General features: G+C 35.7%; 2 protein-coding genes and 1 pseudogene across 5 annotated transcripts; 1 reads left to right on the top strand and 2 right to left on the bottom strand.

Annotated features, from left to right (window-relative positions):
• Nucleotides 1-218: 218 nt before the first annotated feature.
• LOC109012658 lies at nucleotides 219-7,672 on the bottom strand. Of its 4 annotated transcripts, XM_018994409.2 has the most exons (12): nucleotides 7,460-7,539; nucleotides 6,831-6,927; nucleotides 6,200-6,448; nucleotides 5,344-5,553; nucleotides 4,109-4,189; nucleotides 3,923-4,009; nucleotides 3,752-3,847; nucleotides 3,488-3,541; nucleotides 2,146-3,371; nucleotides 1,982-2,030; nucleotides 1,834-1,873; nucleotides 219-682 (listed from the first exon to the last, which is right to left on the bottom strand). In XM_018994409.2, the coding sequence occupies exons 2-12, from the start codon at nucleotides 6,861-6,863 to the stop codon at nucleotides 537-539; spliced, it is 2,271 nt and encodes a 756-aa protein (XP_018849954.2). In that variant the 5' UTR covers nucleotides 6,864-6,927; nucleotides 7,460-7,539; the 3' UTR covers nucleotides 219-536. The 4 variants fall into 4 exon arrangements, with proteins under 4 accessions (XP_018849954.2, XP_018849956.2, XP_018849955.2 ...); XM_018994411.2 differs by lacking the exon at nucleotides 6,831-6,927 and having other exon boundaries at nucleotides 7,460-7,672; XM_018994410.2 differs by lacking the exon at nucleotides 6,831-6,927 and having other exon boundaries at nucleotides 6,200-6,461; nucleotides 7,460-7,565.
• A 566-nt stretch (nucleotides 7,673-8,238) lies between these two features.
• LOC109012729 (uncharacterized mitochondrial protein AtMg01250-like) lies at nucleotides 8,239-8,676 on the top strand. Its single transcript, XM_018994522.1, has one exon. It carries the CDS (start codon nucleotides 8,239-8,241, stop codon nucleotides 8,674-8,676), a length of 438 nt encoding a protein of 145 aa, XP_018850067.1.
• An 8,589-nt stretch (nucleotides 8,677-17,265) lies between these two features.
• On the bottom strand, nucleotides 17,266-24,286 carry LOC109012730 (annotated as a pseudogene).
• Between the last annotated feature and the right edge of the window lie 3,535 nt (nucleotides 24,287-27,821).

Raw genomic sequence — 27,821 nt, 5'->3', positions numbered from 1 at the left:
GGATTGGATCTTCTTTACTCCTCACCACCCTCCTCAACATTGAAGGTGCAGAAGGTAAGCACATAAGAAGTGAGTTGTTAGAAGTTCAACATGGCATGCCAAAGTTCGTCAAAGTTTACCATATAAAGTGTTGTGATTAAATTGCGTGACATTTTTTGTCTTACTGATCCTTGCGTTATCATATGATATAGTAGTAGCATCAAATGAGTTGCTAAAACTTTTTATAAACTAATAAGAAAATATGATTTATGAGCAACAATCAACATACATACAACAAACTTTTCAATCCCTCATCCATTTAATTTTATAAACAACCATCTTTCTGGACAATGTCGGGCTTCCATAGTTTGACAGTATCGCTAACATAAACGGGCTGTTAACGGCAATTGGACTCCTAAACAACCATTTTATCTGCTACTAACGTTTTATCAACAAACTATGATACCAAACGTACAATCCTGAATTTTATGAAGTATAACTGCACGATTTACATATGGCACCTTCACTGTTTTGATATGTTCTACGCACTTCCATCACTAGTAAGCCGTTTCCAGGGAAGACTTTGCAAGCCACAGTAAGCCGGGATCATTCCGCTTCAAAACTAGGTAAGTCTCTGCTTTACCAATCTCGTCCAACACAACATCTTCATTGAAACCGATCAAAGAAAGAATGTCCATCGCAGCTGTAATCACAACAAGCACGAACAGATAATTTCAATTTAGTAAATTGAAAATCTCATTATTAAGAGTTGGAAACAAGTTGATCTCAACTTAGTACCAGTAAATATTAATGTTCACCCTTTGCTTTTAATTAGGGAGACTTTATTCTATCCAACCCCTTGGGGTAGCATTTTGAGGGTGGGGGCTTTGCTAAGCTGTCAGTATATGCTCGATTTGCCTAATTCACATAAATCTACTTCATGTCATCTTTTAATTAACCAAGAATCCATCCAGGTTTGACTTGGCTGATTCGTCACATCCCGTAAGAGATCGTGGATCCAATGTTTTTTTTTTTTTTTTTTTAAAAGTATTTTCAAAAAACAAGAACTTCTATCAATCCACAGCTCACTGGGTATGAACAAACCACATTTACAAAAAGTATGCAGACTATATAGCTATAAGGAACACAATACAAACCTCCATCTATACAAAAACCAATTTATTTACATCTCATATAAGGCAGTTTAGTTTTCTCCATTACCAAGCATCCTTCTAACTTCCTTATGTACATTCTAAACATCCAAAAGCTTCTGAGAACCCGGTAATCAGCAATCTGATTTACCTTTTTTTCATATCCTTGAACCACCCTAGATTGAAAACTTGCATGTATTATCCAAGATCTCAATTAGTGACCAATGAGCACGGCCCCTCCCACACAACCAATCAACCACCAAGTTAGAATCACATTCACTTTCAACTATGTAAACTTGTCATTTCCAACACAGTTTTAACCCCTCCATAATGTCTCGGGATTCAGCATCGTTGTTAGTGCCTATACCTTAACAATAAGATAATGCATCCAAAAAAACAACTTACAGAGTCCCTCAATTGAGTGCACATGTCAACCCAAGCTTGAGCATGATATAGCACTCATGTATTTCAACTAACCAGCACTCACGCATGTTTTGTTTGTATTCGACAATATAGTGAAATTCCAAAGCTTATATTGGTATCTAGCTCGATTTTGTTTTCAGTTTGCTCTTCACATATATCTGGCATCTACCAACAATTTGTAACACAAGACTGACCCTAATGACTTCACGACCATCATTACACTTACAATTTCTTGGTAAAGTTGGAAAATTTGGAATTCAGTATGAGAAAAGATGCAAACCTTGATAATTTGTGACGTTCTTTTGGATTATGGGATTTGCCTGCAAATGCATCACACATTAGTTATCAATAAAGTATTTGATGAGGCAACTATAGGATGCAAAGTTTCATTGAGAGGAGAAAGAGGGAGAGAGAGAGTGAGACTGTACCTTGCGCAGTCTTCTATATTTCATCTCACCAGGGTGTTCAATCACATTCCTGAGAGCGCATGGCATAATTGTAGCATTTGTCAGTAACTACTAGATAGGAAAACTTATGACCCACTGGCAACAAAAAGGAAGAAAACAAAGCATCAGTGATTTGGCAAGTATACCTAATTATCTTAGACAAAGTTTGTAGGACTGCAGTAGCTTCCAAGGGAGTAACTTCGACTTGCAGCATCTCAATGGCCTTCTTCAGCCTACTACAAAGGAACGTTACAGGGTCTTGGATTCTTTGTAGTTCTTGATCATCCGGATCTGGCTCATAAGTTTGCATTCTTGATACTCCAAATGCGTGCCCCAGCTTATCATCAGGATCAGGCTCAGTCTGAACAGCTCCATTTGCTTGAGAATCATCAGGATCAGGTTCATAAGTTTGCATTCTTGATACTCCAAATGCGTGCCCCAGCTTATCATCAGGATCAGGCTCAGTCTGAACAGCTCCATTTGCTTGAGAATCATCAGGATCAGGTTCATAAGTTTGCATTCTTGATACTCCAAATGCGTGCCCCAGCTTATCATCAGGATCAGGCTCAGTCTGAACAGCTCCATTTGCTTGAGAATCATCAGGATCAGGTTCATAAGTTTGCATTCTTGATACTCCAAATGCGTGCCCCAGCTTATCATCAGGATCAGGCTCAGTCTGAACAGCTCCATTTGCTTGAGAATCATCAGGATCAGGTTCATCAATGTCCTTCCTTGTTTGAATTCCAGTGTCCAGAATCTCCATCTCTTGATTCTTATCAGGATCAGGCTCTTCATGCAACTTTGTGGCTCCCAACTTTCTATTAGTTTCTGAAGGCAGCAAGGGTGGTATTGGCACATAGTTACTGAAACCTTGTCCAAATACGGTTCTGTTTCCAGTAAATTCTGGATAAAATTCAGAATCCATTGTTTCACCGTACTGCGAATCACAAGGATTGGGTTCAAGCTTGTTTTGGTCGCCAGAAAGATTGTCGGAATCAGGCTCAGAAACAGGTTTTATCTGTGCTTCATTGGGACTTTGGATATTTGTATTGAAGTTTTCATTTTCCATGGAATCCATAGAAGCAGGTAGTCCATGTGTATTTAACCCAGAGTCATCAGGGTCTGGTTCTTCACTTGCTACAGATCCTCCCCAGGTGTTCACAGAAGCATTTGATAAACGGCGGTAGGCAGCAGCAACTGAAGATGCACGTGCATTCGCAAGCTGATCCAAAGTACTTCCTCCAAGCTTCTGAGGAGTATTACTACTGTCACCAATGTAGTCGTCGTCCTCATAATGTCCTGAATATCGGACACCATTCAATGTACGACTCCTTGATCTTGTCCAATCTAAACTAGCAGCTTCTTGGTTCAACTATACAGAGGCATATCAAATCAAGATAGGTCAACTTTAACTGAAGCATAGTAATGAGCTTAAATCAATTCTGACACTTATAACATGAAAACATGAGAAGGTATAGGCATTCTGACCTGTTTATCCAAAGCATAAAAGTTTTCATCATGTTCCGAGTGTACCATGTGAGCCTGACAGGAATAAAAACAATATGAGCTCCCTCAATACTATCAACGAGTTCAACTCAATCCAAATCAATCTCAATTTCAGCTAATAACCAAAGTATTTTAAAATGCAAAACCACAAGAACCTTTTGTCTATACATAGAAAGAATCATAGACTCACATCTACACAAGCAAAAGCACTTCACACACACTAAAAGTTGGTGAGATGTATCTTACAAGTTCATGCAAAAGAGTTTTCTTGATGCTTTCATACTTCCGGAAACCCTTAAGGTCATCAGTTCTAAGACGCAAGGATATCTCCTCTCCATGATTCTGCAAAAATAAGAGTCAGCAGGGGAAAGTAAATATAACAGTCCAACAAATGTTTGTGCGTAGAGAGGCTAATACCTTATTGAAACCAAGCAAGCATTTGGGACTTATGCCAACATAACCAATAGGGGCCAACTCAGTCATAATACCTACGCGCCAATGATGCTATAAAGACCAATCAAATTATAAATTATCAGAGACGATACCGCACATAAGAGAGAGTTAGTTGAAAGAAGTGGAGTGTGAAAAATTATTTAGTGGTACCTTGTTCATAATAGCAACAATCCCAGGATCTGCCGCAAGCATATGCATTCTCTTCAGTGCCTCTGAGGCTGGAGGATTCATCTATAAACAAGTAACAACCAAGTTAACCAAAAATCAGTCCAAGAAATTGGAAGTTTTAGTATTTATTGAGGGGCATAAATCCGAGCAAAATAAAGCATAAAACATTCAGTTCAAAACATATACACAAAATAAAAAGGGCATTCATTCGGTATATCTGTTGAGATCTGGATCCACACTTCAACAACCAACCTATGTATGGCCATGATAAAATTGCTTAATGCACTCCAAAACAGTTCAATTTAAGATCATCGTATGATGGAGAAAATGAGTTACAAACAGATCACTCTATATAAACATTTCCATTTCTAAGTCTATCGTGAACAAACTGTTCAACAAACATATCATGAGCTTCACAAGCAATGAAACTCACGTAAATTGCAGAAATTTTCAATGTTTGATTCGTATAGATTATATGTGAACCAGCAAGGTTTACGTATCCTGCTAAATAACAAGCTCTGAAGTAATTCAGGGATGTTTACTCAAAAGTAGGCGTACAGGCATGGACACACACACACACATGTGCACACCCACGCACCAGCAGGTTGCATCCGTCATGGCCATTATATGAAAATTCTTTTCCTTTTGATACGTCGTATACGACAATTCTATCTATAAGACTGATTTTAAAACTCTCTTTAGGAAAATTTCACGGATTTTAATAGAAAAACCTAGAAATTAATTGACTCAATGATCTGGAATTAACATAACATGAAACGAAATGTCATATTACTATAATCTTTAATATCAATTAAGAACTCTAATTTTTTGTCTCCTAGAACCCACAGATTTTGAGATTTAGACTTGAGGTTTGAATAGAAGAGTTTGGTGTTTAAATCTTGTACTTACACAATTATGATGACTTCCTCATGGCTATCCCTCACACCCAGAATTTGAAATGACTCCAAATATAGTTAAAAATATAGTACAGCCAAAGAGCTAAAAAGATGAGAAGAAAAAAACATGATTTTTTTTTTCTTTTTGCGATAGGCAGTACAAACTTATTTGAAGAAAAAAGATTAATGACTCTTTAAATCCCCTTTCTTTCCTTTTTGCCCCACTTTTCACTTTGAAAACAGATCTTTCTTCCTACAGAGAAGCTAGTCTATTTGTACTACATATTATACATGGTAAAAAGTAATTAGAAAGTCAAATACCTCAATTCCTGGGATCTCAAGTGTGCGGAAATGACAAAATATATAAGGTCCTTGTGGAGGTTTTGGGGAAGCATGAGGCCTATCTGACATCCGCTGCCTCAGTCTCTTTTCCTCTTCTTCAAATCCAGCTACCCTTAAATTTGCTTTTGCATTTTGTAGAATTTCATCAACCTCACTTCCAGGCACACCCATCATTCTGATAGACTTGCCCTGAAATAGAAGAAAAAGGCAATTAGTCTTAAAAGACATGATAATTCAGCATACGGAACTAATATATGAAGATGAAAAACATGGCTGATAATTTCTTAGGATGTGTCAAAGTTCTGTGACCTCTAATTATGGAGGTTCGATTTAAAGCTTTTTAAATTCATGCATGGTTGTTGTCTAAAGCTCCTAAAGATTTTTTTTTTTTTTTAAATAAACAACAGATTCAGAATACATCATACTTCTAAATACCATATAAATATTTTTTCCTTATACAATGAATTGAATGAAAATATAATCAAAGCTATAATATTCTGTAATTAAAGAGCATGCACATCTAAACTGGATCCAAGCACAGAGAGAATCCTCTCCATGTTAGTCAGCACACTCTTTTAGATCAGACTATAAGTAAATGTGTAATTAGGAGTTAGAAATCTCTAGCATGCACTGAAGTGTTTTCGAACATTGAAGCTATCATGGATTTGCCACCAGCAAGTAGCTTATGTCAAAAGCACTAAAAATAATTACTCGATAGACAATGTTGAGATTAACTTTTCACATCATAAAGATGGTGCCATACCAGGGAATTTTAGCTTAACAATGGTTGGAATGTATGAACCAAAATGTCGAATAAAAAAGCAAGTGATGGTACCTTTGTTATGGAAATTTCTTCCAAACTTAAAAACGCCTGCTCATCGGAGAAAGGAGACAGCAGCTTCGATGTTTTGTTGGAAGATTGTGGAACAATGAGCCGCATGGTATCTGCTTTGACATCTGTTAATCCTTGTAGTTTGAGCCCAAGCTCCTTGAGTGTAGCGCCTGAACCCATTTCTATGGTAAACTTCTTCCCCCTCCATACCACTGATATATTTTGTACATGCTCGGGATTTTCCATTTTGTGCTGCGAGGAAAAACTGTAAGAGATTTCTTTAACATTCACAAGTAAAACCGATGGATATAAACTTGCTCCAAGAAAAATATCTACAAATTCTAGAAATATTTTACGTACAATGAGCAACCAATATGCCTAAATCATCTTTTAAGAATATGCAATATTGTCTGAAACCACAAAGAATGCAGCTATACTGATACTTTAGGTTAACAGCTTAGTGTGAGGTCGTACAGTATGATGGGTACAAAACAAAAAGGGATATGGATTGAACCGGTTGTACAGATTATAGAAACTATGCATTCCCCACTTCTCCACTTGTTTATAAATTTTCGAAGAATTCAGAATACAGATAAAGTGATGAAAAACTAATTCTACCATCGTATTCTCTTACCATAACAAATAGAATGGGAAGAGAGGAAGTCATGTGTAAAGGATAATCAAGTTCTTGAGCTTCACAGAATACGACATGTTTCAACTTCCACAGAATGCTTCAGCAGACATAAAATTCAATCACTCAAAGTAATTCGATTTGGGACATGAACTTACAGAATTCAGATATCGACTAATTAAGCAAAACAACTCATAAACAAAAAGAACATTTAAAAAAATCTCGAAACAAGAGGTCCATTTGGGAAACAAAGTAGATACAGTAAAAGCTTCTGTTCCCTACTTATTGAATATAAGTCACCGGTCATATCAATAGCCTGAATCCCGAATTCATTAAAATAGTTTCTGCAGATCCACAATCAAGTATTCAAGTTATTCCAAAACAATATAAACCAGGAAAAAAATAACTTTGATGGAAATTGATAGAAAACCATAATTTCATTTATCCCAAAAGTACCAATTATACATCCACACAAACCGTGAACAAACAAAGATTTATTAATGATAGACTAATTCCAACTCGAATAAAGATTTCTAAACTAATTACTTGCACAAAACCACAATCTTGGAAACTAAAGGACGGTAGTAATCCATAATTAAACACCCCCGGATATAGAATTTCGAAGACCTTACCTCAGGTGTGGATCGGACGCCCTCTCTTTTCTGTGGAAAAGCGAATATTCTGAGAATTGCTTCTTGTGTAAATGTCAAGCAAAACTTGGACGAGATTGGGCTGGGGAATGCATTTATATAGGAACAGGGAGAGCGGCGTAGGATAAGGGGCGGTGCATGACAACAGGTATGGACGAGCGTCTTGCTAAAATAAACGGCTGTGGATTCCGTGTTACGTATGTGCTGGCGTTTGACTGTTGGGAAAGATCTAGAAGAATAAAGATAAACGGCTGAATTCTTTTCTGTTCTTATTTCTTACAAGATAAAATAAATTCATTAATATATAAAGACGCGGCAGCCACGACTAAAATCCCAAACATAATTGAGAAATAGATAAGCTTTACGCAAATCTTTTATAAAAAAATTAATCATATTAATAAAGAATGAAATTGTATACATTTTTTTTTCTACAATATAATTGTACCTGAATTGTCTATTCAAAACTTTGTACAAATTATTACTCTTTGATATTAATTAATTGATTTCATCTAAGTGTGGACTTACGGAGTCTTCTCTTATGGGGTGTTCTTGAGCAGTCCATCAATTTTACTTATGTAGCACTGGTATCAAAAGTTTCAGAGCCTAAGAAAGTTGGTTACTACAGACCAATTAGCTTGTGCAATGTCTTGTACAAGCTAATTTCAAAGACCCTTGCAAACAGACTTAAGCTGGTATTGGATAAGATCATTGCTAAAAATCAGAGTGCCTTCATTCTAGAAATATTGATTTTGGATAATGTGATGACAGCCTATGAAGCATTGCACTCGTTGAAGACCAGATCCAAAGGGAAATGGAAAAGTATGGCACTGAAAATGAATATCTCGAAAGCATATGACAGGGTTGAATGGGCCCATTTGAAAGCTGTCATGCAGAGGATGAGGTTTGGGGAGAGATGGATAGGGTTGATTATGGATTGTATAACATCAGTCTCTTATGCAGTGTTGGTGAATGGGAGGCCAAGAGATGTTATATATCCCTCAAGAGGTATTAGGCAGGGGGACCCAATATCCCCTTACTTGTGTTTGTTATGTGTTGAAGGACTTAGCAATCTTATTAATGCAGCTGAAATTAAGGGTGATATAAAAGGGATGGCTGTTGCAAGAGGAGATATAAGAGTCTCTCATCTCTTATTTGTTGATGATTGCATTATCTTTGCAAGAGCTAAGTGGCTAGAATGACTGAAAGTGAAGAAAATCTTAAGGGTATATGAAGCAGCTTCTGGTCAATGCATGAATCTACAAGAAACCATTGTGATGTTTAGCTCTCGAGTTAGACAGGAAGGAAAGGAAAGGATTGTGCAAGACCTAGGGGCAAGAGCGCAAAGTAGTTGTGAAAAATACCTGGGATTGCCTACTATGGTTGGAAAAGGCTGTTATGACACTTTTAGGGGAATCAAAGACAAAATTTGGCACAAGATTAATAACTAAAAAAATAAGTTTTTATCATCGGCTGGCAAAGAAGTACTACTTAAAACAGTTATCAAGTCCATACCCACTTACCACGTGAATGTTTTTAGGGTGCCTAAGAGGTTGTGTAAGGAGATAGTTGGTATAATGGTGGTAGTTGGGATTTTGAGGCAGTGAGGGCCACATTCAATGAAGAGGAAGCTGAATTGATATGCAATATTCCTTTTGAGTCACACTGGCTTGGAGGACAAGAGAATTTGGGCCTACTCTAAGAATGAGTGTTTTAGTGTAAAGAGTGCCTATCACCTTGATCTGAGCAGGAAGCAAGAGTTGAAAATGGAGTCATCTAATGGGAGGAAGCTTAAAGAAGGGTAGAGAGAGCCATGGCAGCTTAATACCTCGTGAGTGGTTAAAAACTTATTATGGAAGGCCCTCAACAATTGCCTTCCCACCAAGAAGAATCTCTAAAGGAAACTATTGGAAAAAACAATATGTCCTGTTTGCTTAAGGGAAGATGAAACTGTATGCCATCCTATTTGCTTAAGGGAAGATGAAACTGTATGCCATGTTTTAGGGAGTTGTCCTGTATCTATGGATGTATGAGTTGAGAGAGAGAGAGTTCAGTGCAAAAATGGGTGTCAATGAGGTGGATATGGTTGCTGTCTGGAGGAAATTGTTAGCTGAGCTGGCACTGAAAAATATGGAACTGGTGGTATCTGTTATGAGACATATTTGGCATAGAAGGAATGGTTTTGTTTTTTAAGGGAAGTTTAATAGCCCTGTGATGGTATTTCAGCAAGCAAACAAGTCTCATTGATTTTCAACAAGCACAACAAAAGGGGGTATAGAGAATTGAACATGCTATAATGGAAAGGAGGTTGGTTAAATGGGAAGCTCCAAGAGAAGGCTATGTGAAGGTAAATTGGGATTCTGCTTTCAAGGCAAACCAGAGAAGGATGGGGCTGGAGTGGTCATTAGAGATGAAAATGGAGATGTGCATGTGTCTTTGTGTATGCCAAAAGATTGAATTCAAACAATTGTGCTTGCTGAAGCTACTGCTTTATGGAAGGCCTTCTGCTTGTGTGCAGAACTTAATATACAAAAGGCAATCTTTGAAGGTGATGCGTTGGGGGTGATTAAAGTTGTAAATAACAAGGAGGAATGCTGGGAATGGCATGGAAAATTTATAGAAGACATTAAAGGGATTCTTTTTACACATCCAATTTGGATACTCAAACATACATATAGAGAAGGGAATAGAGTAGCTCACTATCTTGCACAATTTGCTGTAAATTCTAGTGAGGAGCTGGTCTAGATAGAGAATGGCTCTGAGGGTTTTTTTTTTTTTTATGTTGTCTTACAAGATAAGTGTTGTAATGACTAATTTACTGATGTGTGAAAGGTGATGTTTTGATTCAAAAAATAAAATTGATTTCATCTTATAATTTGAACTTTGTCATTGTGAAGTTGGATATTGGAATAATTCAGTGGGGATGTGTTGGTTGCTCCAATACCATCTGCAATGCTCTTGATAAGGTTGGTTTGTCTTCTTTGGTTGGCACATTTGTGAAAGAAATTCGTGTTTTTGTCCCCCTCCTTGAGCCATTTGTGTTTGGTTCGTTGTTTCCACTTCAAATCCTCTACTTCTAGCATGTGAGCAACTTCTTTCTGAATTTATTTGATCTCCATTATATAATTTCAAATGTTAGTCTCTTGCAAACTTTTGATTTGAGCCAGTTTACCCTCGATAACTCCCTTGTTTGTCTTTTCAAATTCCTTGCTCCAGTGAATCAACTTATTCTTACACTTTGTTCAGTCTGTTTGTAACTGCTGCTAGTGATGTTTCCTCATTTGGTTACCCCTTCCATGCTGCTTGAATTAGAAAAGAGCATTCTTCTTTTCTTCCCCAATATGTTTCATATCTGAAAATCCAAGAAGCATATCTAGTCAAGTGGATAGGCGCCTGTCTTCACCAAGAGAACACACTCATGACACTGATCTTGGGTATATATTAATTTTTGAAGCATTGTATCCACTCTTCAGATCACGGGCCGTGCGAATGAGCTTGGGCTTAAGCCCACGGGCAGGATCTTGTGCCCCACCATACGACGGATGGGAAGGTACGCGGACACCCCTCTTAGACTGTCAGATGCTTTGTTAAAAGCGTAGCTATGGAGTTATAAACCCATCCCCTTCAAAGCATCACAGTACCCGTGCTAGTTACACTAAGCTAATGCATCTACTTGTGGTAGTAATTCCACAAAAATAAATAATAACTTAAGTAAGCTGTCACATTCAATATATAAATCCATATATATATATATATATATATATAATCTCACAATCTACAATATTTCCTTCGGAGATAATTTCAGAAAGTAATTGTTGATCCTCTTTTTCTTCTCGATATTAATTTTGTCCTCAACATGAGGCCCAATAGAGTACTACGTACGTAGTAAGCTCTTAATTTCTTGTGGATCGTCGTCTAATATCTCTGTTGTGGATTTTGGTCGATATAATGAGTTAATTATATGATGGTATAGATATTGATAGTCTATGATTGAGGGTTATAATGAGTTAATATATATGAGATTGGTATAGATAATATATTGATAGTCAATATATATAATGAGTTATTAATAAGGTTCGGATACCGTCTTTATTTTTTTCCTTTTCTTTGTTTTAAAAAACAAATTAAGGATCTAAAATGAGTGATGAATTCAATATAAAGTCTTTACATTAATACACTTACGGATCATACCGTACTTCTCTTTTCCAGGAAAAAAAAAAAAAAAGAGAAGAATAACGAAAAAGAGTAATGCCTGATGATATACATGATAAATTTACGTTGGTGATCATCAGCCATGCACGTACGCGCATGCATGCAGGATTCACTTGGGAATATCTTATTTGCTTAATTAAGTAATTGATCAGTACTAGTACTGTTCCCAAATATATAAGACTTAGAAATATATATTTTTCATATAACATATATACATACATATATATATATATATAGAACGCTTGCAATAGGTAATAAATAAATTAATTACCAGATTGTTTTGGCCAAAATTTCCTCCTAACCAATACAATTATATTAATTAAGCATATATACATACCTAAATAATTTGTTTTGAGAACCTATTTCTTCATGATCAGGCCAGGATACTTAAGTACCCGAGACAAGCATACCATGCATGTAGGGGTGAACGAAAAGGCCGAATACCCGACCCGACCCGAATTACCCGGCCCATTGGTGTTTTTAAATGGAAATGGAATACCCGTTACCTGATTCATTTTTAAACGAGTAATACCTGTTACCCGATTCGTTTTTAAACGGGGTAATACCCGTTTACCCGATTTCGTCTAAAACTCACAGAATACCCGCTCGACACTCTCTCCTTCGCAGCCGCTCTCCTCCTCGCAAGCTCACTCTCTCCATCGCAGCTGACTCTCGCAGCTCTCACTCTCTTCATCGCAACTCAAAATCAAGGTTAGTGGGTTAGTTTATAGGTGTTTAGATGGTTGGAAAACAGATTCTTGCTCCCTTGCATGAGATTAGTTTGTGAGTTTGTTAGTCGTGGGTTTATGGGTGTTTTGAGTATTTTCTTACGAAGGAATCGACTATATTGAATATTTTGGATTTATGGGTGTTTTGAGGGTTTTTTGAGTATTTTCTTACGAAGGAATCGACTATACTGAATATTTTCGGTTTATGTGTGTTTTGAGTTTATGGGTGTTTTATTTTTACCATCTCGGTCTCAAGAAACTTGAGTGTAGGTGGTGGGCTGCCTTGAGATAAAACCCATAAACATATACCCCAAAAGGAGATGAGATTTACTCTGACCAAAACTGAGGGACTAATGAATGATTGATACACTTGTATATGATGATTTGAAGGCAACTTCAGTGCCAGTATGATTGATACTGGCAGTATCGGGAAGGTAATATCTTCTTTGCCATCCTATAAAATATTTATAGAGCACTTTGATTTTTTTAATGTTACCAGTAAGTTGAGAAACTCCATGACTTGCAATAGCAGATAACACACCCCGTGAAGAAAGCAATAACAACAAACACATATTGATTACAAGAACAAGATCATGCATTAACCCAACTGGAATAGTTGCATGATATTAATTTTATTTATTAATAAAGTAATGAAATACAACTTTCCTTGGGCACAGAGGTCACAACTAGTAGGTAAGAAGTATTGCTCTGGTTCTGGTTCTGGTTCTGGTTCTAGTTTTGCTTTCCTTGACTCACAAGAGAATTGACTGTATGGAAAAGGGAGGGGGAGATGGTTCTGGTTCTGTTCGGGGGTCATTAAGAAGTATTGCTCTTGCACTAACTAGTAGCTAGCAATATATATTAATACAATTGTTATAATACTTTTTTAATATTCTAAAGTCTTGGACCTCAAATTTTTAATATATGAACCCATAAGTGTGCATGCGTATTATTGTCTTTGAAAAATTTAACTTTATTCTATAGTGGAGTTATATCCACCTTTTTGTCCTCCAGTATGCACCAATATAGACTCTCAGACATGTGTCTGTTCTGTTTAATCATGGAATATTAATGTTTTATAATGATCAGATCATGAGATGTGTAAAATCATAAGGGAGTAGGGTACCCAAACCTAAACACGTACGTACAATCTAGTTTTACAAAACACACGTACAAGCTAGGCTTTAAATTAAAGAAAAAATTGTACTTGCTAGGAGACCAAAGATCAAGGCTGGCTAATTAATTTGTTCTTTGGAAAAATCAAGGAAGGGATCGACTTATACTAAAGAAGACATTGTTGTGGTTCAACTAATGCATTGAGAAACTGTACGTAGTCGAAGGTTGCAACTGATGAAAGCACAGTACTATATATATATATAGTCATCAAATGCATGTATTGTCACTTTTGATTAGATTTTTATTTTTGTTAACTTTCAGTACTACCTGCATGCTCTGGATCCCCATTTAGAGGGAAAGCTTGAAAATAGATAGAGATAGTTGAGATTAGAGTGATAACAGCTTTGGTGGCTAAGAATTAATGGTGCACTTGATTTTTAATATAGCTAAAGTATTTCAAAATTAGAAACAGTGATTCTGGTGCTCAATTAGAAAGTTGTTTAGAAAGTGAGTTGTTATAATACTTTCAAAATTAGAAAGTGGTGCACGTATCTTATCACCATCACCATCATTAAGAAAGTGAAAAGAATGAATATGGGGTCGCGGTTCATGTTTTCTTTAATTTGTGAAAAGCATCTGCATGCCTTGACAATGATTTTACACCAGCTTCTACGAGTCCTTTTGAACCCACCAAAGGGAAGCTGGGAGATGTTGACCCCATCAAATATTGAAATTTGTTGATATGAAATTTGAATTAATTGGAAGATAAATTGTCATTTTCACTCAAACGAATATCGAAACTTAATTCATGTGCAGGTATCTTACTCTCTTTTTTTCTTTTTCTTTTTTTATATTGCAGTTGAACTCTATAGAATATAGTGCTGCTATGCCTTCATCTGGGTCTGAATCAATGCCCAATGTGATTCATTTGGATAGTACTCAGCCTCCAACTTTGGATAGCTCTCTCCCAACAACTAGTCCTCAAGTTCGCCCTCCTATCACAAGAAAACGAGAAATATCAGATGTATGGTAACACTTTACGAGGATTGAGAATGTCGAGGATCCCAATGAGCCCAAAGCCACGTGCAATTATTGTGGTAAGGTTTTGTTATGTCATCCTAAAAAACAGGTACTTCATCTTTGAAGTATCATCATCAGACATGTAAAGTCTTTAATGCTAGTGGAATTGGAAGGGATAACCCCAATAAAAAATGACCGGGACTAGGAAGATGGGGGTTGATGGTACAACTAGTAGTCCTAGTGTTGGACTTGCTAAGTACAATGAACAGAAAATACGATCAGCGATAGCTAAAATGATAATCATGGATGAGCTACCGTTTAGATTTGTAGAAAAACAAGGTTTTAAAGACTTTATGGCTGTAGTTGAGCCTAGATTTTCAATCCCCTCTCGCATTACTATTATGCGAGATTGTATGAAGATGTACATGTTAGAAAAAGATAAGTTGAAGAACATGTTTATGGCATCTGATTATAAGATTTGCATCACTACTAACATGTGGACATCAATTTAAAATTTTAACTATATGTGCATAAGAGCTCATTTTATTGATGATGATTGGATCTTGCATAAGATGATTATAGATTTTAAGAAAGTTCCTGATCATAAAGGAATAACAATAGGAAAAGAGATTGAGTCATTTGCACTTGGATGGGGCATAAAGAAGATATTTACAATCACAGTCGACAATGCATCCTCTAATACAACGGCCATTGATTATTTGAGGAAAATTGCCAAACTTAGGGATTGTATGGTATTAGAGAATGAATTTATACATATAAGATGTGCACATATTTTGAATTTCATTGTCCAGGATGGATTGAAAGAAGTTGATAAATCAATTGTCAAGATTCGAAATGTAGTTAAATATGTGAAGTCTTTCCCTGTAAGACTTAATAAGTTCAAGTCATGCATAGAGAAGCAAAATATTTTGAGTGGTGGGCTTCTTTGTCTTGATGTTTCAACTAGGTGGAACTCAAAGCGGCTCTCAAATATTATGCGGCGTTTGAGGTGATGCAAGATGAAGACAACGAGTTTGGCCCATATTTACGTGAGGTTGGACAATGAATACCAATTTTACATGATTGGGAAACCATCAAGGTTTTTGTACAATTTTTGAAGCTTTTTTATGATATGACTTTGCGGGTTTCAGGCTCAATTTATGCAACTTCAAATTTGTTCATTAGAGAAATATTTACAGTCTATAATTATTTGAACAAATTTTCTATGAGTGAGAGTAATATGCTGAAAACCATGTCGGAGAGGCTGTTGTTGAAATATGACAAGTATTGGGGGGATTTTGAGAAATTGAACAAAATGTTGTTTATTGTATCTATGCTTGATCCGCACTTCAAGTTAGAAGTTTTGGAATTTTGTTTTAGAAATTTTCTTGGGAATGAGCGAGCGTCTGAACTTGTTGATTGGTTAAGGAGGATAATTGAGCGGATGTATCAGCAATATTTAAAATCTAGTGTAGGTTCAAGTAGGGGCCAATCAAGTGTTGGTGAGACCCAAAGCAACATTTCTTATGATAATGTGGATGATATATTAAGTATGTTTGAACAATATCAAGCATCAAAGGGTGTGGTAGAGTCTAAATCAGAATTGGATAAGTATTTCATGGAAAGTGTTGAAGGATCGACACCCGACTTTGATATTCTACTATGGTGGAAGGTGAACTCAATCAAATATCCGATCCTTGCCAATATGACTCGAGATTTGTTAGCTATTATCATATCTACTGTTGCTTCTGAGTCGGCATTTAGCGTTGGAGGTCGTGTCTTAGATTCATTTCGTAGCTCATTGGCCCCAACAACAGTTGAATCTTTTATCTGCACACAAAAATGGTTAATGACTCACTCCATTAATTATGACTCCCAAGATGTAATGGAAGATGTTGAAAGCTACAAGTTAGAAACCGGTAAGATTCACATTTGAAAATTATTTTCATATAGTCTTTTCAATTAATTATATGTTTAACATAATTTTTTTTTTCATGTAGAGATAACTTTGAAGGATATTTTAAATGAGGTCGATTGAAGATTACTTGAAGTACTTTTGGACCAAAACTAGCTAATCCAAGAGTAAGACCATTTTTTTTTTTTTTTTGTGGGCATGTTCTTCACTTTCTTGCTTGCTTATATATGGGTGTCTCATGAGTCATGAGTTATATAGAATCTTAGTTATATATGGGTGTCTCATCATCATCATCCTTTTCCCAATGGTTTTACTCCTCGTGTAAGTTACAATCTTGTTTGATTATCTCCAATAATTAGCATTAACTTAGTACCTTACTAAAGACATCTCCTTTTGTCCCAAGTTGTGGAGTTATTTGATGCAAACCAAGGAGTTGGACATGCTAATCATACAAGTGGGAATGGAGCTGAATTTGTACAAGACCCTTTGTCATTTTTCATCATATTTCTATGTGCTAATTAGCCTCTTCAATTGCCTTGATGACATGGATTAAGTCTTGAATATTATTTGAGCCCATCTTGGTCTTTTTAGAATCAGCCCAATTCTCTTGGATTAGCCCATTTAGTGCTTCCTTGAAACGTTTGGCTCTAAGTCTTGTAATTGGGCCACTAGGAAATGACAAAGGGTCTTGTACAAATTCAGCTCCATTCCCACTTGTATGATTAGCATGTCCAACTCCTTGGTTTGCATCATTATTTGACCTGCATATAGCCAATTGTTTATTGTTCTGACAAGTTCTACTAGTTATTATGATCATGATCTATATATAAATCCCAACGACTGAGGTAATAATCCCACAATCTCATGCTGTTGTTCATGTAGTCACAAGGCCACTCAAAATCCAGGAACTGTAAGTCTTGCAAGAAGTTGGAGTTTGAAGTAGAAGAAGAGGATGATGAGGAGGAAGAACTTGATGAAGAATCTGCACATGCGACAAGAATCTCATGGGGTTCAATTAATGTAACTTCATCAGTGCAGAAGCTATTATTCATGAGCTCCATTGGGTCACATGTGCTTGTCATGCTTTTGCCTCCTTCCTCCCTGGCTTCAGTAATGGAGGATGACTCAAATGATGTCTCGGGTTCCTTGTTTTGATCAAAGTCAAGTGTATAATCATTATCAGATAGAGAAGTAATTTGTTTCTATTTTTGCTCTTGTTCTTGCTGGGGTTGATCATTTGCTGTACTAGAGATTGGTCTGTGGGTGATTGGATCAATACCCATCTTTTTTAGTTTTTTCTTGATGTGGGTGTTCCAGTGATTCTTGATCTCATTATCAGTTCTTCCAGGGAGGTGAGAAGCAATCTTAGACCATCTGCAAAATGTGAAAGATTCTTAAACTTCATTATGACAGTAACCAGGATATTTACAAACAGATTTTTTGGATATTCTTGGACTCAGAGTCTTATAAGAGACTAGCATATCTATTTTTCCAGAAGAGTAATGTTAGAGAGAAGCCACTATAGCAGTGCACACTTTGCACTCACTGCATGACTGCTTCTAGTTGATTGTTCCTAACACTCACTTGGGGAGATGTGTGGTCTAGATGATGCCACATCATCTGTGCAAAATGGATGCTTCCAATAGTGGTTTCTATCTATATTTATTCTTTCCAGAATTAAAAAATAAATCAGGTAATCGGGTAATCGGGTATTCCGAAAATCGCATTCGGGTCGGGTAATCGGGTATCGACCAAATCGGGTAATCGGGTAATAGAATAGCCGTGGGAACGGGTCAGGTCGAAACAGTGAAATTCGGGTAGGGGCGAGTTGGATGAAGAGTCCTATCCACATGCATAAGCGAAAATAAGCATGAATATCAGATCATTAGAGGCTATAATAAAATTTAATTGGCCGTTTCAAGACAAAAGAGAATTTAATAAAATAAAAGGCTATAATTAGCCTATAAATACATACATACATATATATATATATATATATATATACACTAGCAGTAGTAAACGTCCAAAGTACGTTCGCCACATCTGCCAAATTGAAGAAAAAAAATAAAGTGTAACTTCAAATATTAAAATAGTCTAATGTATAAGAGTAAAATTATTATTTATTTATGTTTATCATTTATTATGAAATTTAAATTATATGAAAAATTCAAATTAATTAGATAGTTTTTTTCTCATAAAAATGTTCAGTAAAATTTCATCATTTATTTAATGATAAAAAATTAGTATTTTATAAATTAAAGTTGATTTTAAGTGTATGATATAATATTATTATCTTAAAAATATTTAGTAAAACTTTATCTTTTATTTAATGATGAAAAATTAGTATTTTATAAATTAAAGTTAATTTTAAGTGTATGATAGAATATTTATATTTTAATTATCTATTTTATGTTAGATTAAATCAAAATTTAAATTTCTACCGTTAGATTAAATCTGAAGATTCAAGATGAAGGGTTGGAATTTAAAACAAAGAAACCAACATTTTCTCCCACTTTTCCTTTCTCCCTCTCTCTCCTTCCCCCCGCACGTTTGCCTAGTTTATGTATGATATGTTATTTATATTTAAATTATTTAAATTTTAAATTAGTTTAAATCAGTGTTTTAATAAGAGAAATTATTTATATATAAATTTTAACAAGAGAAATTATTTATTATAGTGATAAATATTACAGTCTTATAATTGTATCTCTAAATTTTAACAAGAGAAATTATTTATATAATTTTAAAATGTGTAAAATCTGCACAATATCTTTAAAAAAAAATTGATATATTTGAGATTCACTTTAAAGAATCTACTTTTTACATACTAGTGATAAATCCTTTAATAATTTTATTTTATTTTTATATATAATAGTGATAAATATTATAGTAATTTTTTTCCTCACTTTCTTTCCTTCTCCTCTGGCCCGATTCTTTCCCCACACCCTATCCTCCTTCAGCCCAGCCCGGCCCCGTCGTGCGCCGAAGCCTCACCACCACCACCGGTGAGTCCCCCTCATGTCGACGACCAACCCAGCCATAAGGTGGTGAATTCAAATACTCACTGTGACGCCCCCAAATTCCGCTTGGGATCGGACGGACATTTGAAGCGTCGAGACATGCAACACAAGGTTACTTGCCCCTGTTCATAACATATAAGATGCAATATTCCTAACATGCATCTAGTATTATGCAATATTCGCAGCGAATAATTTATTTCTTCAGCAATACTATGCACCAAACTGAAATATCCCAAATACTTAAAACATACTTCATACATAATGACGTACTAAACAACTGAGATCACAACACTAGTCCAAAATGGTTGTGATCAAAAGAGTATTGGAGATTGAACTCCACAAATACAAGTAGTAATCTGAGGTAACTGCTGTACTACCATCTATGTCACACCATCGCTTAGTCGACCATTTCCAGTTGGTCGATTCCCGGTTCTCCTTCAGATCTTGTAGCAAAATCTACCATTCGGGAGGAATGGTAGTTGGGACTACCACAATGAGATTTGATTACAAATCTCAGCAAGTTAACAAGAAACTTCCACACAGGTTAATGATGCATGCATGGCAGTAAAAGCATGAATGCATAATCAAATCATAAGTAATCATAGCATAACTTGACATACAACATAACATAACTGGCATAACTTAAACTGAAACTGAAGCTTAGCATGAACGTGACTTGAAACATAACATGGACTTGAAACATAGCATGAATGTGAACTTGGAACATAACATGGACTTGAAACATAGCATGAACATGAACATGCATAATTTGAACTTGAACTTGAGCATGACATAACATAAATGTGAACTTGAAACATAACGTAAACGTGAACATAACATAACATGAACTTGGAACATATTCTTGTCTCATGGGATTACCATGATTGCGTGAACGTAAACTTGAACATAATATAATGTGAAACATGACTTGAACTTGGAATCTTATTCAATAGACTTAATCATTAAAGTGACCATATGGGGGCTACACAGGCCCCCTTGAGCCGTGTGTCCTTGCCGATTACCGCATCACATCACAGGTTTCTATACCAGCTGTGAGTGCGTTAATACGTACTCCACAGTTGTTGTGGCCCCACGTATTCTACGTGTCACAATTGCTGTGTCTCACGTAGTGTATGCTCCACAGTTGTTGTGGCCCCACACTTCATGCTCCACAGTTGTTGTGGCTCCATGACTTATTTGTTTGTGCCACACTTGCTGTGGACACACGTAACATAATGTGTGGCACCATCGACGTTAGTTAGGCCCCATTCGCAACCTGATGACTGTACTTTGTCAATTTAGGGAATTTCACACCTATTTAGACACTCCAGCGTGAACAAAGGAGTTCCACTAGGATATTACCTCATCCTAGCGCTTAGGGTCGTGATTAACATGAATGACTTAACTGGCAGATATGACATTTCGTAACGTGACGTAACATGAACGTGACATAAAAGACAGAAATCTTGACGTAGCGTAACGTGAAAAGAACGTAAGACGACAAACATGACATACTTTGAAACATAAATGTAACAAACAACATTTTATAACATGGCATACATGTAACAAGCAACATTTCGTAACATAGCAAACCATGTAATAGACAATATTTCTTAACATGGCGTAACATGTGACAGTGAATATTACGTGACATGAAATACATGTAACAGATGGCATACTTAACATGACATACTTGCAATGTATAGCAATACGTGACTGAATATCTTGTATAACAGATGAATAATTCATGACAGAATAAATTATGTGTAACAGATAAATATGTAATGATTTGGCATGACACATATGATAACATGCATATATATACAATTTAGTTCCCTTACTTATCACTCATACACATTAAACTGATAGATAGTTAAAAGCTAACTTACCTCGATCTTCGCTTTGAGACAAAACTCAAGTGCGATCACGAGAAACTGAAAGTAGCGGTTTCTAAAAATTAGAAATTAATCACTAACAATTAGGAATATGGAGAAATATCAATTTCGAGTAAAATTACCATTTTACCCTCTACATGTGAGAAAATGACCATTTTACCCCTAAGTTAAGGATTTTGTATCCTAACTCCAAAAATCACCAAAATTTACATACCTTATGTAAATTTTGTCCTAAGCTCAAATATCAATTCAAAAAAATTTAAAACTAAACACAACCATTAAAACTTTATAGGGCCGAAACTTACAAAGGCTATTTCCTTTTATTTTGTTGTAATTCTTTCAAATTTCAAAATTCATGATTAAACCAAAATTTTTCATCTACTATACTCATAACATATTCTTAAGAATAATCATGTTTTGAATCATGAACAAATATCATCAAAATCATTAAAACCATACTTGAACTTTTTGGTTTTTTTTCTAAGTTCAAAACAGAATTTTGTTTCTAACTTGTTTTGATCAACCTCTTGATCCATGACTTATAAAGAAGTGATCTTCAAACCAAAACATCACATGGTTTAAAAAGGTGTCCTAAAACAGATCCAAGCTTCAAACTCAACATCACATGGTTAAACATCACCCAAAACATTAATTTAGCCAAGAACATCATCACTTTGGCCTAACCAAATATCTGAATGTATATAAGATGCTAAGGATCTTCCAATAAAAATATCAAAGCCATTGGAATAAGATTAAACCATAAAAGATTTAAACTTTCTCAAAACAGAAACTGCTTTTCCTCTTCCAGTTTCTAAGTTTCTAGACCTAAGAAAATATTTCACCAAAACATTTAATCATGCAACAAATTCTCAACCAATAATCATATACACATGTTAACTCCATAAAAATTTCGGACCAAGATCTATTCATTAGCTTGGTCAAAAACTCCAAAATATAACACACTCTCCAGTTTATCGCCTAGAATGACCTTTCTGGAGTCTAAACAACTTTTTACCGACCAAAGGACCTCCAAATGGAACTAATAAGGTATCCACGTAAACTAGACTCCAAAAGAAATAACTTTTATGAAGGAAATTTTGCTAGAAAACACTTACAAAAGCTTCGAAACAGGCGTTCAAAAGAGGTACGAAAAACTGTCCGAGAGTGTCTTTTGTGTTCTATGAAGGAAAAGTGTAAAGGGGAGCTGCTTTTCGTGGGAAGTGGACTGGAGAGCTACTTACACAAGCTATGTAAAGTGATAGGACTGAAGGAATAGTTGAGTGTTGGCCTTTTCTTCTCATAAAAATCAGACCAAGATCTTTTCTCAAGGTGGAGTGTGAGAGTGAATGAGTGAGGTGACCCTTTAGCTTTGTCTTTCAAGAACCTTCTAGGCCCTTCTTGTAAAGATCTGGCCAGCCAAGTGGGGGTACAAAACTTAGCCATGAAGCAATCCTATGGTGACCAAATCCGTGGGCCTTAATGGCCCTAAACCGAATGGGCCTAAATTTTGGGGTTTAAAGAGGGTTTGGGTTGCTATCAAGCCCAAATCCAATATCACTCGGTCCAATCAATTTTTCAAGGTTAACAAGGTTGGATAATGATGTTCTAACACAAATTTGAAGGATTAATAGCATGTGGAAGTGATTTAATCAAGTGATTAAACACAATGCTAGAAATCGGATTAGAAAATGTTTAGAGGCCAACTTTAGGGTTTTGGGGAAACCGTTTAGGGTTTCGATTTCAACAAAACTTTTGGGCTTTCAATTGGATTCCCACCATTTAGGGTTTCACTAGGATTGAAAACCTCTTTGGTCTGGCACAATATGGTTGATCAGATGAAACAAAGTTTTGCTTAAGTAACATGATTTCACAGCTTGATTCCTTCAAATTCATCAAACGTTCCTCATGGTACCAGGTGTCTAATATTACTCACTAAGTGTGGTTAAGATCTTGCCAAGTGTCCAAATAAAATTTCTCTAATCTAATTTGGACATTCCACACTGTGATTTTGAAACACTACAATTAGTGCGCTTACCGAGATTACTATTCACTCCGAAAAAGTGAATCATAAACTTAACACTAAAAATTTCTAAATATTCATATTAACCTACAATGAAAATATTATACCGAAATTCAACCTCGAAGTGCCCCTAAAAATAATTTCACAATTTTCAACAGATGTTTCGTCCGGAATTATGAAAATAGGATATTGCGTCATAAAATTCTATATAATCCACTAAGTCTAATGGCGTGGACCATAATGCATTCTGACACTTCAAACCACCTCAAAAAAATAAAACTCATATTTCTAGCACCATAGTGAGTGATAATACTGACTATGTTGATAGACTAAAACCTATGCGATTGATCGATTCATAAAAACTTATGGGATTTTTACGAGATTCCTAAAGTTAATAAAAATTCCAACAATGAATTTCTAGCGGGCTGTTACACTCACAACAACAAATTTGTCTATTTCTCACAAGTTTTTTTTCCAAGACATAAGATGGTGGAAATAATACTTTCTTGATGTTACCAACCATGTTGCTAGAAAAATACAATGAACCTTTCGCCATGAAATGATGTCCGACGACCAAAAAGTCGTCAGCAGTACATACTTTATTCTTTATATTTTGTAATTAATTATATAATATATAATCTTAATCACTAATTCGATCTTAATTTTCCATTGGTCGGCAATCAGTTTCCTTTTCGCAACCTTTTTTGCCGCCATTTGCAGGCGTCTCATGGCAAGACGGATCGTCCGAATGCAGATTGCAGTTAGGAGGAATATCACCCGATCGTATAGGTCCATATTTGAGTGTAGATGCATCTGTATCTCCAACAAGAATCCCGCAGACCAACATGAACATGCAGATCAGACAAATAACAGCTCCTTTAGACATTACCATTATATTTAAGTAGTACTAGTATCGTATAACGACGTATGTACGTACTGTAAAGGTCGATCGTTCTCTCTTGGTTTCCTGGACTTGGAGTTGGTTCTAACCTCTTGGTAAGGTGTGTCTCAAAGAGTTTGCTGATGATCATTATATAATATCTGGATCACAGGGTGTATGGAATATTTTTACAGCAAAATGGTTATACGTTGAGCTAAAAATAGTGTCTACAGTACTTAATTAATTCCATGCACTTCGCATGCATGCATGAGTTTTTGTCGGACTCATACGTGGTCATAGTTAGAAATTAAGGGTCAGGACGAAGTCATTTGGCTTCATGAGGTCCACCTGCTTTTTTTAGGCACTCTAAAAATATATTAATTAAAGGTTTGAAGAAATTAATTATTGGTAAAAATTAAAATTGTAACACGCATCATGTATCTAGCATATGAATTGGTGATATACGACATATGGAATCAAATTAACCGTACGTATGTATATAAATAAAACTGATGAATTAATTAAAACACAGAGAAATATATAAATGGAAGAGCTTGTTTGGCGCTGCAAAGCGAAAAGTTAGTGAAATGGCATGAAAAGATCGATCCTTGTCCAAAAACTTGAAGAAGGGGGCGGAATAATTTTACGTGATCTTGTGGCTAGAGAATTTTGGCCAAAATATTAATTAACATTATCGTGTACATTTATTCTGATCTATCCACTACAAGAAATAAGCAAGCTTATTCTAGCGATTTCATATTCGCTGTAATAGTAATCGTTGCTGATAGTACATTATTTCTGAATACTTTATTTTAGTGCAAGCAAAATCATTGTAGCAAATTTAGTTTTTATTTCGTTGTGAACAATTTCCAAACTTTGTGTATCGATATTTTGATCTTTTACGACGATTTTAGTGTATTTGCGGCTAAATTCAATTCAGACGATGGAAATTTAGTTGCAAAAAATGATTTTTTGTTGTAGCAGTGTTTTATTTTCAGCGACATAGAGAAAATGCTACAAATTTGACTTTTCGTGGTGAATTTTTGTCGCCGCAATAGAACCCGTTGGGTAAGGGACGAAAAATAACAACAAATTTTGCAGCGATAGAATTGTCGCCGAAACTTATTGCGGCAATTTTTTAACTAATAAGTTTCTTTCTAAAGCGAAAGACTCAAAACTACGTAGTTTTGAGACAAAAACCATAATCCCTCTCTTTCTCTCATTTCTTTTTTCTCCCCTCCTCCCCCACTTGCGTCATCCACTGCTATGACCACCCAGCAAGCCTCCTAACTAGCCCGCGCTGCTGCCATCGATAGTACCACGACGCCATCACACCTAGCTGGCGACAAACCCCTTCTCCCTCTCAAATCCTCTCTCTCCTTCTCTCAACATCTCCATCTTGATCTCTCTCACCCTCCACTGTCCTAAGATGTCCTGTGAATGGCAACAACGAAGCCGCACCATGAGTGAGCCACCATACCTCATCGGCTGACTATCCCCTCCTTTCTCTCGATCCATCGTCGTGCGCCCCAATCCTGACTCTACTCTCTGTTTTCTCCACCTCCTTACCGTCATGTGTTGTCGCAAGCCTAGCCACCGGCATCGATTTCCTCACAATCGTGCGAAAAGCCTCCATGCAACTAATTTACATTATACGTACAGATTTTGGGATCTATTTCTATACGAAGAATGCTAGTACTACTGTTTTATTTATATAGTTCATACTTATTAGACTAATTTTATGGGTATTGAACAAATTGTAATGTAACTTTTTAAATATTATATATGTCTATTTGGTTTTTCATTATTGGGTAAAATAAAATAGTTATCGCTCGAACGACTAAAAACTTTCAAATAAAATAAGTAAAACTATTCGAACATTGACATAGAACATTCAAATGTAATCAGTCTTAAACATTCAAATAGTACTTGAAACTGTTCGAACGAAATCCTCTAACATGAAATAAACGTTCAAATGTCATCTTATAACAAATCGTTCGATCCTATCATGGTCCGATTGAACATTTTACTCAATACGTTCAAACATATTTGACTGTATGACCATCAAATTATTTGTTCGAACGTTTCTTCATTCCTATTTGGTCGAAAGAACTGGTATTGATCGACTAATGACGAAGGACGTGTTTGAACATATTTAGCATTTGAACGTCAAGTTTATACAGTTCGAACGTGATTCTGAGATGAAATTCAATCATCCCCAAAAAAATATTTTGTTCGAACGCGATCGAACGGTTTTGCTCAAATTCGTCTCAAAAGATATTTTTTGGGATAAAATTGATATTTTCGTCCTAAAATATCTTTTGGAACAACCTTAGAAAGATTTTTTATTTTTGTCCCAAGAAATATTTTGAGACGAAATTTCAATTTTTTGGGACAAAAATTTTCGTCCCAAAAAACCACTTCTGTTGTAGTGGTTAATGTAGCAATGGTTGAAAAATTAGTGATAAAATAAAATTTTGTATTGAACCGTTTGGATAGGTAGATAAAAAATAAAGTACAGCTCAAATGAGATAGTCTGTATCTCATCTAGGCAAGCAAACCTATTCTATATATAAGCTAATTAATCTTGCAAACTGGCGATCGAGCCGGCTAATTCTCTAATAGATCAGATGCTGCTTATAATTACTTCATGATCAGCATAAATGCAATAACGCCGTCTACACACTACAACATATAGTGCTTTTTCCTAAAAGGCATTGTGGCCGGAAGAAGTATGGACTTAGTGACAAAAACTTTTTTCTCACCAATTTGTTCCATAGCAAACTCATGGAATATAACTAGTGAGGAAATAGTTGTTTTTCAACAAAAAAAAAATTATTCTTGGGAAAAAAATACTTTTACCCATGACAACATTAGTAGATAAAACACCCAAAATTTAGTGACAAATAGATGTAAGCATTGCCTTCTATCGTGGAAAATAACATTATTTCTCACGATCAAAAGTGGTGGAATATAGCTCTACCCATGATCAGTGTCCTGGAAAATGCTTGCAAACTATCGTTTGGCCCATGAACAATAATCGTGGCAATTATAGTTGTTTCCATGTCCATATTTCGTGGGAATTAACCAAAAGTAATTAAATTACTATTTTTCACCAACTTAACTCTTCTTAAAAAGTCTTTTTTCCACAAAACCTGCTTATAGAAACAATTTTCCCACAAAGTTTTACAATCAAACTACTATAATATCATTGTATTGAAGGTACAAAATACCAACTGACCATTAGAAGAATATCAGATATACGAAAATGCTCAACTAAATAACAAAATCCCATTCACTTAATTAAACCAACACATGAAGAACTTTAACAAAAAAAAAACATAAATATAAATTATATATATCATAATAGTTTTACACATCTTTCCACTGGCCAGTCAATCAAGGCTCGTTGCTTTACTGCAATGTTTGCAAATAGGGGAGTATAGGACGGAAGCCAACATGGTCAATAATGTTCATAACAAAATCTTTGTGCCTAATTACACGTATAGATATTTCCGATTCTAGACACAATACTTAAAAC

This window comes from Juglans regia, chromosome 1, assembly GCF_001411555.2.
Source record: "Juglans regia cultivar Chandler chromosome 1, Walnut 2.0, whole genome shotgun sequence".
In the NCBI taxonomy this organism is placed as follows: Eukaryota; Viridiplantae; Streptophyta; class Magnoliopsida; order Fagales; family Juglandaceae; genus Juglans; species Juglans regia.
Note: the sequence above shows the minus strand (reverse complement) of the source record. Positions and strands in the feature narration are given on the sequence as shown.

Coding starts and splice junctions, on each gene's coding strand:
- LOC109012729 (XM_018994522.1), top strand. CDS start 8,239: ATGACAGCCTATGAAGCATTGCACTCGTTGAAGACCAGATCCAAAGGG.
- LOC109012658 (XM_018994409.2), bottom strand. CDS start 6,863: ATGACTTCCTCTCTTCCCATTCTATTTGTTATG. Junction 3,848..3,922: donor GCTTGCTTGGTTTCAATAAG/GTATTAGCCTCT, acceptor TTATTTTTGCAG/AATCATGGAGAGGAGATATC. Junction 3,372..3,487: donor TTTATGCTTTGGATAAACAG/GTCAGAATGCCT, acceptor GCCTCTGTATAG/TTGAACCAAGAAGCTGCTAG.